Raw genomic sequence first — 13,477 nt, forward strand, 5'->3', positions numbered from 1 at the left:
CTCGATGCAGCGAACAATTATGCATTCTGTTCCTCTTATAAAAAGTAAAAAATAAATACATCGTGGCAGTATGTAATCGACGCCGTTAATTAACATGGAGCGCCTCCTCTCCTTCAGATTAATACGTTCGCTTTATCACGGTTCATTCGGGTAACTCTCTCCGTAACCCATCCTGTATTTTGTATATAATTACGTAAAATAGATTCAAGAAAAAGGGACAAGGCCAAGAAAAACTAATCACGGCTATTAGCGCGTATATTTAAATTACGGACAGAGAAAATTTGCGTTTAAATTACGGACCGAGAAAATTTGAGGAATAAACAGGTTTGTATCAATTCAAGACTCATTTTCATATATAAACAAGAATATATAATCTTATATGAAGGTCAAATTTGCTTACATGAAGAAATTCTATATGGTTCCATTAAAAATATTATATGTCTGTTATTCAAGAATAATTTCCATAAATTGGGAAGGAAAAATATTGGATATAAACGATTTTCAAATTGATACAATTCTTAATTTGGGGATATCATTTGTTCTATATAATATTTAAATATTTCTTCCTCTCAATTCATGAAAATTACTCTTCAATAGCTAAAATATGATATTTTTAATGGAACTATATGGAATTTCTTAATAAGTTTTCACATCTTCATATAAAATTAAATATTCTCGCTTACATATATGCAGAAGAAAGTGCTAGAATCAATTAAACGTAACTACTTGTTTCTCAGCTTCTTTAGTCAAGTAATATTTTTATCAGTTTAAGTATATTTTAATAGCTAAATACTAACTTGAACGCAGTAATACTTTAATTTTTAAATATTAAAAAAAATATAAATTCTGATATCCTCATATTATGAATCTAATACTTGTCGGAATTATTTTAACATATAAATAAATACTTGTACGAAAGAAACATATTGTTTATAATCAGTTATATTTCTATTCCTAATGAATATTTATCAAGGAGTATCGGAATAACCACTTTACTTGGATCAAATTCTAGTAAATATTGTTTTGAACGGTAGCACTGTTTCCTTTCAATGCATGAAAGTATCTATCTTCAATTGTATATATGTGTGTGTGATATCAATTTTTTGCCGTAGGAGGACGTTAATGTTTAACAGCGCGATAAGTCCGGAAAAATATCCGGAGCATGCGTTATCGCTACCACACTACCAAATATCGTTATCCTCCTTTAAATATTCCCCTAGTTTCAATATTTTTATTCGTAACCGCAGGATCGAATCTTACCGGCCTTGTCTCTCTTCAGCGACATATCGGAGAACAGTGTTTGTATAATTCGTCCTTTAAAAACAAAAGCGCGTGCGTGACACACGTGTGCAACGCTAGTAGGGCACGTGTCGAGTTACCCGAGCGAGCGCACAGACGGGCTCAACCCGAGTCTCAGCGGTCAGATCCGACCCTGGACGGAATCCCGAATCGCGGGGCCGCGTCTAGATGAAGTACCGGCCGAGTATCAGGGAGAGACCGGCAAGGTGGATCGGCTCTCTCTCGCGTACGTGCGCTGCGCTACGCAGACGCTGAGCGTGGACGTTGAACGGGCGAGGACAGACCCTTTCTTTCGAGGACTCGTTCGTTCTGCCGGCGGCTCGACTCGCCGGGGCAATGCCCGGTCAAAGTCCCACCTCGACGTCCGCCAGTTCTGCCCCCCCTCGTGCCCCCGTCGCCCCCGCGAACGTGAGGCCGCCGCGTACTCTTCGCGGCGGGTTGCAGCGGTCACCCTTGGCGTCTTCCTCTTACAGCTTCGCCGTCTTCCACAGTGTGCTGCGATGTCCGAACTTCTTCTTGCGCCAAGCGACGGCCCGTGAGGGACCGTCAAAACGCGCCGGAGACGGTGGTGCGCTCACCGGCGCGGCCTATCGCGCGAACATCTCGAACTCCGGTTCTGAGCGCCGGCTCGGAGTAAACCCGTGTTGGTCAATCGGAATTTATCATCGCCACACGAAGAGAAGGAGAAGAGATTTCTCGGAAGAAGTAATAAGAAATCTCTAAAGGAGGAGTAAGAGAAGGAATTTAACATCTTGATCGCCGCATCGATCGCGCGAAAATACACGGGAACAAATTTGATCTCATTAACGGAAAATGGGACAACCGGATGCGTTTCGGTTGAAGGTAACAGAATTTCTAACTCTGTACGAGCCAGATGTGGCTCTTACAACGAGAAATTCGGTTGCCTTCAATCAAAATGCATCTGATTGTTCCCTCTTTCTGGTTAATACAACCAGAGCTTTTTTTTCCGTGTACTTAATTGATGAGCAAGTTGACAAAGACACGGTAAATCGTAATCCGAGACACGTATGTCTCTTTTACTTCGTTGGCTCTCTATTGGCTGTACAATCGATTTTTCTCGTTCAATTAACTGTTCAATTCAATTTAATATGTCCGCTACCAATGTCACATATGCGATCATTTTATTCCTACAACCGCATAAATGAATAAAGTTCGTTTCACTCGATCGCAAGAAAATTAATACAGTGTGCTTTATGTGGGAAGAGTTCCTCGAATAAATCACCGTAGCGAACGCATTAATGTAGTGGATATGTTAATGGGATAGGAGAGGTTTCAACAGAAAACTGACTCAATCGAAGAAAAATCAAAGAAAAGCGTTTAATGTATTGTACACACTTCCGAGCCTCGTCGTGTCTCGTTTCAATCTGTTGATTTCTCATTTTCACGCCGCTCACGTTCTTCACACTGTTTGTGCGCACTTGTTTTTTTCTCGATCTCCGCCGAAATTTATCGATATATCGCTACTGTTATTTTTATAACATTACAATATTCACACGTCTTAAACTATTCAGGTAGGTGCGAAGGATATAGAAAAAACTAAAACTTAATTAATTCTACATTAATGAGACGCGGCGGGTAGTAACCAACGACCGTCACGATATTCAACGCGTCGATTTAATTTCTGCTCTCGGCAATCGTGGGACAGCGGTCCAATACTGTTTTCTTTTATTTCCTTCCTTTTTTCCAATAAGACGATCTCTCTCCATTCGTTGTAAAATCCACCGGTCGCACCTGTTCCGTACGCGCGTTTACCGTTACATGCAGAGTTACATGCGTCCGGGTGACGAAAACGACTTTGATTCGCGTCCCGTGATTACGATCGCACGATCGAACGTTAAAATTGACTCAATTGTGAGGTGCTCCAGCACAAAAGATGACAGATCACGTACGTCATATTGCGGTGTCATGATAAGACGCGACGTGATGAAAACCCACCGAAGATTTCTCGCGTTCGCGTGACTCAAAGTCCACACTGGAATTCTCGAAACGATTAGCGAGCCGGGGCTCTCACCGTGCTGCAAATCATCGTAGCTCTGGGAACAGGACAGAACTTTCAAGTTGGCGTTTCCGAGAGCGAGCTGCGGGATTAGTAACCGACACCACGCGGACAACACGTTATAACACGCGAGAGCGTACACGACTCGAGTTGCCGGCGCTTTTGTACTATCACGTGCACCATATTCTACTCATCGTATCATATCGTTCCTATGATTCGCCGACTAACAGCTGGATTTGCAACTGGAGCCGGCTGGCGGCTCTACTAAGAACTGGGCGAAGTGATCGCCTTTTTAACGTTTCAATTGACGAAGGGGATTCCAAGCGACATGATGTCATTGTCATTATCATGCGGATTATTCGTCTCTCTCTCTCTCTCTCTCTGTCTCTCTCTCTCGGCGAATAATTAAAAGATAATTATTTATTCGCAAGGACAGCATAATTTCCGCGAGAACGTCTTATATCTATTTGCCGCTTTAACTAATACTTCAATCAGTATCGAATGAGTAAACACGCCGAGAGCGCGAGCGGGTGTAAGAGAGCCTTCGAGATTAATTTTCCACTATCCTCCGGCCGCTATTTCTCTTTGTCTCTCTAAATTTAGACCATCGTTGTTTACTCGCGTCACGTTTCACCGCCGTATATGAGAGTATGTTAATTCGTCCCGCAGTGACGGACGATTTACTCGAGGCGCCAACTCTACCGAGTTTCGAATGCTTGTGACCAAATTTCTACAGATTCTATCCAAAAATCCAGAAAGGTCCTTTAATTAAATCACAGACGGAAAAGAGTGATTAGCTGTCCATATAATATAACTAAAATTTAATTACCAGACCTAGTCTCGGCAGTGGAAGCTATTACTGTTTTTTTTTTTCACATAGTTATCGAGTCCGGTCCAAAAATTCGGCTTTTGTTTTCATTCGTGTCCGATTATAAACTTCCTACAATACGACGATGGTGATTAATTGATCGATTGAACAGCTTATTTTCGTTTGATATAATAAAGCCAAACTTCACTCAAAAATCGAGCCGAACTCTTTCACTGAGAGTTCGAAGATTAGGTGAGTGGCTGTAAAACCGCAGTGATCTGCGATAAACTCCACGCTCTGTTCCACTCATCGAACAGCAACGTTTCGCTTCCACCGGTCGTCTCGCTCGGAGCTTTACATTTCTTTCTTCTTCTGTCATCACGTCCATCGTTGCATCATCTCATCCTTAAAGATGAGCGAACCTGCGTGGCTGCAATCTCATCTCGAAAATGTCACTCACTTAACCAGTCGGTCAGGTTAATACGTGTGTTGCGAAACGTAACGCGAGCCCTGTCACCTCATCGTTCCGATCTAGGCGTTTACATCAGATTACTGGCCCGTTCATTTTGGTACGCGAGCCGACATGGTGGTGGTGCTCGTCATAGACGAATCGTTCCTCCTTCGGGATAAATAGAGGCTGGCACGCGTGGAGTCACACTGCGTGTAACGAGCGCGTTACTGTGACGCAGCTTTCTAATTTATTGGACGCAGTGTGTGAATGCTCTTTGAATGAGCGCGCACCGCGCAGGAGACGCGTATAAAACGTCGAGCCGTATAATTGATACATAAATTCGCGAACAGAATGACGCATCGGTCTGCCATCGCGGCGGGCGGACGACATTACACGCGCGAAACGAACGTGAACAGACTCTCTTTCGTACTTTCTTCGAGATCTTCTTACGAATACTTCTCATCGTTCTCAGTTTACCTCGCCCCGTAGTTGATTTATCTATTTTTTCATTCGAAGATATTAACTCGGGAAAATATAGCTCGCCCGAATGAATTTTCATGGCTGTCACGAGGGAGACGTGATATACAATCTCTATATTGAATTAATCGTTAAATTTATGCAATACGATATGTGTAAGTTTTTGGTTATATTGACGCAGTGACGACGCCACAAGTTGCTCATAGATTTTCATATTATACTTTATATAATGTGTTGTTTTGAGTAAGTTCTGATTATTTCCTCCGTATTTCCACTTCATCATTCTAGGTGATAAATATGAAGGCTATGCAAAACACACTCATAACAGATGGAACCTTAAAACGTCACTTGATTCAAGGCAAATAAATTTGTGCTAAATTTGCAATCTGTCTTCTTGGATGGGTTCTATTTGCCCGTCTCTTTATTCTCTTTTTTTCGACCGTACATCAGAAAGCCTATCAATGGTTCGCTTGATTTATTTTCAATTTTGCCGAAGAAGATGCTACCGTGAGAAAACGTTCCTTCCCTCTCCGCGAATAATTCCTTTATTGAAACTTCTTTGATTACATCACGATTTTGAGGGAGAGAAAGAGAAAGAGAGAGTGAGAGAGGGGCGGGGGAGGAAGAGGGAGTTTCTCTGTAATAACGAGTCGTAAAAGCTAAGTCACGGGTCAACGATCAATTTTCCAAGATATATCGAATCAAAATCGTGAATCAGTGCGCTACGGGAACGATTGCTTACGTATCGCACAGTTCGCGCGTTTCACGCCATCTAATTCCGCGGCTCTTATCTAACCGTTATCAGAGCAAATGGAACGTCTTGACAATAATAAGCGTTTTTTTCGATAATACACTCTATGTTTTGTGGGGCGCACGTAGCGCAATCGTCGTTTGTGATAACAAACGCGAGATTCGTCGCTGCCAAGTTTTCAGTGTATGCTCGATCGGTACTGCGTCTGGATTGCGGCACTTGCCGCTCGCGTGGAACATCGCGCCGCCGTGCGATCGAGGCCGGGCAAGCGAAATTTTCTCGCGACCGCGAAGTTCGCCGATGTACGAATAGCAGGAGTGGCGTTCACCAGCGGCGCCGCTCGTTAAATCGTGACTCGCGCGAGTTGTCGCGCGAACGGGTTAATTGAAGAGAAACATTTCACTCCCGGCGGACTCGCGAGTAGCCAGCCGGCATGTCCGCCCCCGCCACGGTTTTCGCCGCTTTCTCGGTTCTCAAGGACCATGTTAAATTCAAAGTCAGTCAGGATTCGGTATCCATTGACAACATCGGTAATGAATCTCCCAATCTTCTGCTCTTTCCGCGCGTCCCTTCCCATGTCGCGACGTCGTCCGTTCAGTCATCGCCAACGGAGCGATCGTGACTGAAAAATATCTTACTGATCGATTTACCGTTTTTCACGGAGTTAACACGCGCGCCCTTATCTCGTAAGAATTATGCGTTCGATGTTAGGTAATAAAAAGAAACGCATGGCTGCTTAGTTTTCAGGCTGCACTACAGAGTTACCTTCCTGTTGCTCCTCGGCGCGTCGATTTTGGTGTCGTCGAAGCAATTTATCGGAGAGCATATCAGGTATATATCATATCGTGAAGTTGCCTATATCGATGTAATTAAAGTGAATTAGAAAAGCAATGATGGCTTTTATGTTACTGCAAAAAGATGTATCGCCGACAAAGATTTACCGGAAAAAGTCATCGAGACCTTTTGCTTCTTCACGTCCACCTACACCGTGGTAAGTCGAAAGTTGCGATATTCGATGAGAATCGTAGTCGAGGTATGATTTTCTACTTGAATTCACGTTGTTCATTGTTTTTCAAACATGCGTTTCTATCGTAGCGACCTTCTTTCTCGATAAACATCTGTATTATCTGTCGCCCGCGTTATTTTTCGCGACGAGCCAATTTACCGCGCGGAAAGATATTAGATAAAGTTGTTATCCAATTAGAAATGACTGGAACTGCAAAAGTGTTCTTTCCGGTAGAAAAGTCAGAGAGAGAAAGAAAGAGAGAAAGAGAGAGGAGGAAGGAGCAACTGCTTCTCGCGATCATTCTCAATTAATTTGCTCTTCTCAGGTGAAGCATCTGAATGCTACCGCGATAGAGAGAGGTGAAATGCCACATCCTGGTGTTGGTCCGGTCAACAACGAAGATCCCATCATACATCACGCTTATTATCAATGGGTGCCGTTCGTCCTGTTCTTCCAAGCGCTACTTTTCTACGTGCCTCACTATCTGTGGCGAAGAATAGAAGGTCGAATAGTTGTATTTACAAGGAAAAGAAACTCGTGCAACTAATTTTCCGTTCTCCCGGCAATTGGACAAAAACCCGACTGTAGGAAGAGAAAGGAATTCTCAATCAATAATAGACAGGAAAAAATACGTTAGATTCAAGTAAATAATCACTTCAGTACTCCTTAGCAAATTTTTATACTTGGATCAAGTAAGTATTACTTGATCTAAGTAAAATATTTTCCAAGTAAATTATCCAAGTAAAATATATATTTATTTGATCCAAGTAAAATTTACTTAAATTAAAATAAATATTTGCTGAGGAGCATTGGAGTAATTCTTTATTTGAATCTAGCACCTTTTTTTTTTCTCTGTATGCGAAAGAGCCACTTAGAGTCTGTGACCGAATTTGATAATACAATAACAAAATAAACCAAAAGTCTTCCTGTTAATATAGTCAGAAAAAAATTATGCAACTCCAGATGTTTCAGGAAGATTCCTTCGTAGGGAATTTTTATCCTTGGGAGATATATATTAACAGTTAATTGTTTTAGATAAATATAATTGTTAAATTATTTTTTCAATTACCTGAATCGAGTGTTTAACGCAACCGAACGTTCGAACGAATGTCTTCGGTCGCGATAACAGGAACATCGTTCCTCGTCACCGAGTTTTCATCTGGCCTTCGTTCTGTTGCACGAGTTGAGATTTTTCCACGTATATATGTGTGTCGTCTCTCTTCGCGTCCGACTAGTTTATTATCTCGAACGACAAGCTAATCACCATCAATCTTTCGACCGCCACTCGTAATCTAATCGTATAATATTTCCAACGCACGTATGTATGCGGCGTGTTGTGTTACAAACACTATTGACAAAAATTGATATTGTAACATCAGCGGGCGATAATAACCAATCATCAGCTATGGCACAACATTTCATGTCTGAGACTAGGCCTACTTACTTCTCTACCTTACATATGCCATGTGGTGCGCACATAGATCGTACACACGCGACCTACAATTTAACGCCGTTTCCGAACGGCAGAGTGGAGAGAAGTTTTTTTCTTGGCAAGAAATTATTTTTGGTGGTTTGCCGGGCCACCGAAGAGGAGCTACGAGCGTATGAAAAATTTTCTGTTTTTGTCGGGGAGCGAACCCGGGCCTCTATAACATAGTACACTAGTGCGCTGTTTATCATACCACGCTCGCGCTCGGGAGACAATAACTGTTCAGAGAATTCGCGGGACACATTCCGAAGGAGCTGGCGATCCTGCGGGGCTTTTAACCATTCGTACTCGCACGTCTCTTCTCAGTTGCCGGAGTTAAAACAACGTTAAACGAGAGTTTTTATTATTTACTCTTTCAAATTGTATAATTAATACAAGGTGTGCCGAAAATACTCGTAGAACCGAGGAGGAGATGAAAATGTAGATTGAAATATTGTTTCGTACGAGGCCCCGTCAAGAAAATTGAATTTTCGTTAAATATATCACTCGGCTTGAGCGTTGCTATTTGGAATGAAGTCTTCTCAAGACAAATTCAATCTATATCTCCGATTTATCGTCGCATGAGGAATCATCTCCTTTTCGGTCGTACTACGATTCCCGGCACGCCCTGTTAATCAAGTCCGGGAATCGTGAATTGCCATGATCGCTTCATTTCAGGCGGCCGCTTGAAGATGCTGGTCTCGGGCCTGCACATGGCGGCCTTAGCGTTGAACGACACGGAGCTTAAGATATCGGAGAAAGTCACGGTGCCGTCGAAGCAAGAGCGCGACGAGAGGATACAGCAGATCCGTATCGGTTTCCTGAACCGCCTGCACCTGAATCGACCGTGGGCATACGGTCTGACTTTTTGCGAGGTCATGAATTTCACGAACGTGATCATGCAAATTTACTTGACCGACTGGTTCCTCGGCGGTGCTTTCCTCGGACTCGGTCAGTCACTCGTCGAGCCGGTACCTGAGGATCTGGCGAATCCGCTCGATATCGTGTTCCCGAAGGTACAGCCTCGTTTATGTCGCTACTCTCATATTCCACGCGCGTTATAAGGCCGGAATCTTCAAACCCCTTCGATTCGCAGGTTACTTTGACCATGATTCCGATTTCTCGGCGTGAGATTAAGATCGCTGACGACGCTGTAACGTCCGCAATCGGTGCTAATTATTACTCACTTATTATCATAATTATTTATCACGTCATATCTCGGAATCTCAATTTTTTTTCTTCAACCTCGAAAAACTTGAGTATTTCCTGCGTAGATTCTATCTAATAATCTGAAGTAGAATAAATATGAGGCTCTGACGACAAACGTTAACGTCAAAACGGACAAATAAAGTTGAATGAAGAAAACAGATTATTGGTAACTGCTATGAATACCAAGACGACGTTTAGATCCTACTTTGGACCATCTTCGGCAAGCAACGGCAGAAACAATAAGATCTAAAAGATTTGGAATAATGTAACAGTCAAACCGTTAAAATGAGTCCATGTAAAAATCACATTGATGATGCAATCAATCTGTCAAATTATCAATCAAATCTATTGTGAGCGGATTAACGATAATATGCGATAAAAACCAGATAAAATAAGCTATTTTGGGCCAACAGGGCACCGCCTAAAGTGAGATAACATAAGAACAATATTAACAAAATATGAAATAACGATTGGATCTACTTAACTTTATTGTAAATTCGTCAAATTAACAGCGTTACACCCTCAGAAACTGTCCGTCGTCTTTTTAACGTTCAGCCGGATTTCGCCAACTTTAGTCCTCAATTTAAATTTCCAAGCGTCTCTTTTTCATCGCTAATAATAGTCCCCTTGACCCAAACTACCGAGGACCACAGCCGCCGCATAATATTCCCGACGTATTGTATCGACGAATACGTAACCGTGGTTTCCAGGTGACCAAGTGTATCTTCTACAAGTACGGCCCTACCGGCACCATACAAAAGCACGACGCGCTGTGCGTGATGGCACTGAACATCGTTAACGAGAAGATCTATACAGTCCTCTGGTTCTGGTTTATCTCGCTGGCAGTGGTAACCGGTTTGGGATTGGTTTGGAGAATGCTGACCATGATCCTTCACGCGAGGTTACTAAACCCTACATATTTTTCCACTGTTAGAGAACCCGAGACTTAACTTCTTACGGCGTTTTACGGCTTTGTAAATTCACACAGAGACCCTTCGCCTTCCTTTCTCTTGGAATACCTGTTCGACGAGCCCGGTATATCGCGCCCGTTTATTCTGTCCAGGAAACACCGTTTCCTTCATCTCGAGCGTTTCGTCACGATCGTCCCGGTTTGTTTGCGTAGAATCGTAGATCCGGCGTGAAGAAATTTATTTTGGCTCTTGTGTTATGCGTCAATAGCAAATTCGAGATTCCGTCCTCTTCGACGAAAATTCGATGATAACGGTGCAGTGAGAAAAAAGGTCCGGTCATATCTGATCGGATAATCCAGTTAAAAAGTAACAAAACTAATTTTCCGATTAGGTTTCATCGGTAACTTCACCGGTAACTTCATCGGATATTTTATCGGATAAAGATATCCGCACACTTGACCAGATATAATAAAGATAACAATAAGATACATTATTTAATCGGTTTATCCGATTTTTCTCGATGCGTTCGAATCCGGTGAAAATCACTTGAGATGACTAATTCGTCGCAACGCGCTTTGTCTCTATTACGTTATTATTATATAATAATGTAACGTTGCCGCACGTATCATAATGTGCGTAATGAATGCAACTGTGTCTCGTAACGACACGTCTGCGAGCCTCGCTGATAAAAAATCGCAAATCTAACCATGCATACGGTACATTTAAAAATAGCGTATGAATAACGCAAATTATAGACGCGGACGCGTGATAAGAGAGCACAAGCAGATTTCGTCGTGACGCGATACTCATTCGCGGTTTTTTCCCTTGCAGGAGCACGTCATTCAACAAGCTTGTATTTTCCATGGCCTGTCCCGGAAGGTTTAATCCATGGAACGTGCTCAGCGTGACGCACGAGTATTATTTCGGCGACTGGCTATTCCTCTTTTACATCGCCAAGAATTTGGACAATTACGTGTTCAAAGAGCTGCTGCAACAATTGGCGGAGGACCTTGAGAGTCGACGGCTCCGTTACAACCTCCTGCCCTTGGACGTAGAGGATGACTTGCTGAAAAAGGAATAAGGCACGCGAAATGACGAATTTCGTGCGGAAGAACTGCGGATCATCGTTCATAACTGAACTCGAAAACACGAAAACATCGTGCGCTGGATCCACCGTCATTTCTCCGCTAGATTTCTCTCGCCCGTGTCGTAACGCGAGACAACCGATGGACAAGCTGAAGACGCGATTCTAAATCAAATCGATGATTTTTCGCGCTACGGCTGTCGACAAAAATGCAAACCGCAATTGAACTGGCAAAAAGCTTCGCATAAGCCCTCTCAAAAGTCAGACTGATCAAATCCACTTTGCGTAAATTTTTCGATTTTAACATCAAAGCGTATGTACCGTCCTGTACTTTTCAAATTCAAGAAATTTACTTTATTTTACTATAAATCCAGAGCGATTTATTTGATTTTAAACGTTGTTATAAATTGGGAAATTTCAAGAGCGATGTCCGTTAGCTCAATTTCCGAGAGGTTCATGCACGCGAATGTGATTTCATCTATCTACGTGTCTGCGTATATGTGTGTATGTGTGTGCGCGCGTGTGTGTATGTCACATCATTACCACGTTGGAAATAAGTTAGCGCGCGCGCGCGCGTTACGAAATCGCCCGAAAATCACCCGAGCGGTGATACACGAGCGTGTTTCAGCGCGATTTATCGCGATTGTAACATAATGCGTCTCGCGTGCATCGCGGGCCTGCATTCGCGCGGCCATGTGCGCGCCATGTATGACATAACTGCATAACCGTCGCACCCGATCGTCTTTTAACTACCTCGTACGGAGGACTCGCGTGTACATGTGACGCGTTGCTACTACGTTGCATGCGCACATACGATCGTCGATGTTAACAAAGAGAGAGAGAGAGAGAGAAATCACATGTGCGTGCAGATAGTGTACACATAAATACGTCCGTACGTTGCACCGAATCGATAAACGACTCGACAATCGTTCGGATCGTTAAGTCGTTACAACCTCCCCGATTGAAACTGTGTCGTGGCCTACTATCGAACCAGCGATCGATGGAAATTTATTTAGACTGGTCTAGCACGGCTCGCCGGAGTTACCTATCGCCGTTACCGTTACCGTTGTTGCCGCTCGGTACCGTGTCAATTTTTTACGAGACGTCCGAAGAGCCGACTTGTTAATTAAGACATTTTCGCCTCACGTTGTTAATATGCACATATTCTCCGTTGTGATTCACACGAGTGTACGAAAAGTCAGGTTCGGTGTGTGTGTGTGTGTGTGTGCGTGTGTGTGTATGTCGTTGAGTTGAAATAAACACATTTTTTGGAGAAATATTTGAAGTTGCGTAACCGATTGCGAATCGATTATCATAGGTCGCGTCGTATTCATAAAGAATATCTTGCGCAAAGCAGTTATATATTCCAGATTATATAACCATGTTGGAGAACCTATGGGACGCGCGGAGATGCTGCTTCGCCCGGAAAATATTCGTCGGCTGGTATGCGAGCAGGTATGAGAAGAGATGTCCAGGGATTAACCATCCCTGCGGAACAATCCAGCTAATGCGGGTCGTAAAACCCGAAATCCTATGCTAGGCAGGTTTTCAACGAGATCCCTGGCTGCTGTTAAGTCTCGGATGCAGACAGAGAAAGTCGAGAGCGCGCCGGAGACTCGTCACGGTCGGCACTTTGTTCATTATATTCCAGCGCTCGGGAAATGACAAGGGCGACTGACAGAAAAAAAAGGAAAGAAAAACAGAAGAGGCTTGCGCCCATGTGCTGCACACTTGGGCCTCACTTCGTGGCGGGTCGAGTAAAATGATGCATCTCTTTTTTTCTTTCTGTTTCCCGTCGCGTCGTGTCGAGGGAATGATCTCGAAAGAGAAATATCTTCTCTCCTTTCTAATTCTAATTTCAAATTTTTCCAACTTCCAATCCAATTCTTCCCTTCACGTGAAATTCGCCGCAATGTTCGATCTCAATTCTTTTCTCACTTCCGACTCTTCTCATTTCGAATTCTTTTAACTTCATCGCGAAAAGTCGCTGTTTCAG

The 13,477-nt window shown here is 43.1% G+C and overlaps 1 protein-coding gene across 1 annotated transcript; it reads left to right on the forward strand.

Annotated features, from left to right (window-relative positions):
• The first annotated feature begins 6,236 nt into the window (after positions 1-6,236).
• LOC106746219 (innexin inx7-like) lies at positions 6,237-11,615 on the forward strand. The gene is made up of 7 exons (XM_014622529.1): positions 6,237-6,333; positions 6,544-6,634; positions 6,722-6,794; positions 7,135-7,312; positions 8,956-9,293; positions 10,197-10,387; positions 11,229-11,615. The coding sequence occupies exons 1-7, from the start codon at positions 6,237-6,239 to the stop codon at positions 11,476-11,478; spliced, it is 1,218 nt and encodes a 405-aa protein (XP_014478015.1). The 3' UTR covers positions 11,479-11,615.
• Positions 11,616-13,477: the final 1,862 nt, after the last annotated feature.

Source organism: Dinoponera quadriceps, unplaced genomic scaffold (assembly GCF_001313825.1).
Source record: "Dinoponera quadriceps isolate SergipeBrazil2010 unplaced genomic scaffold, ASM131382v1 scaffold566, whole genome shotgun sequence".
NCBI lineage: Eukaryota > Metazoa > Arthropoda > Insecta > Hymenoptera > Formicidae > Dinoponera > Dinoponera quadriceps.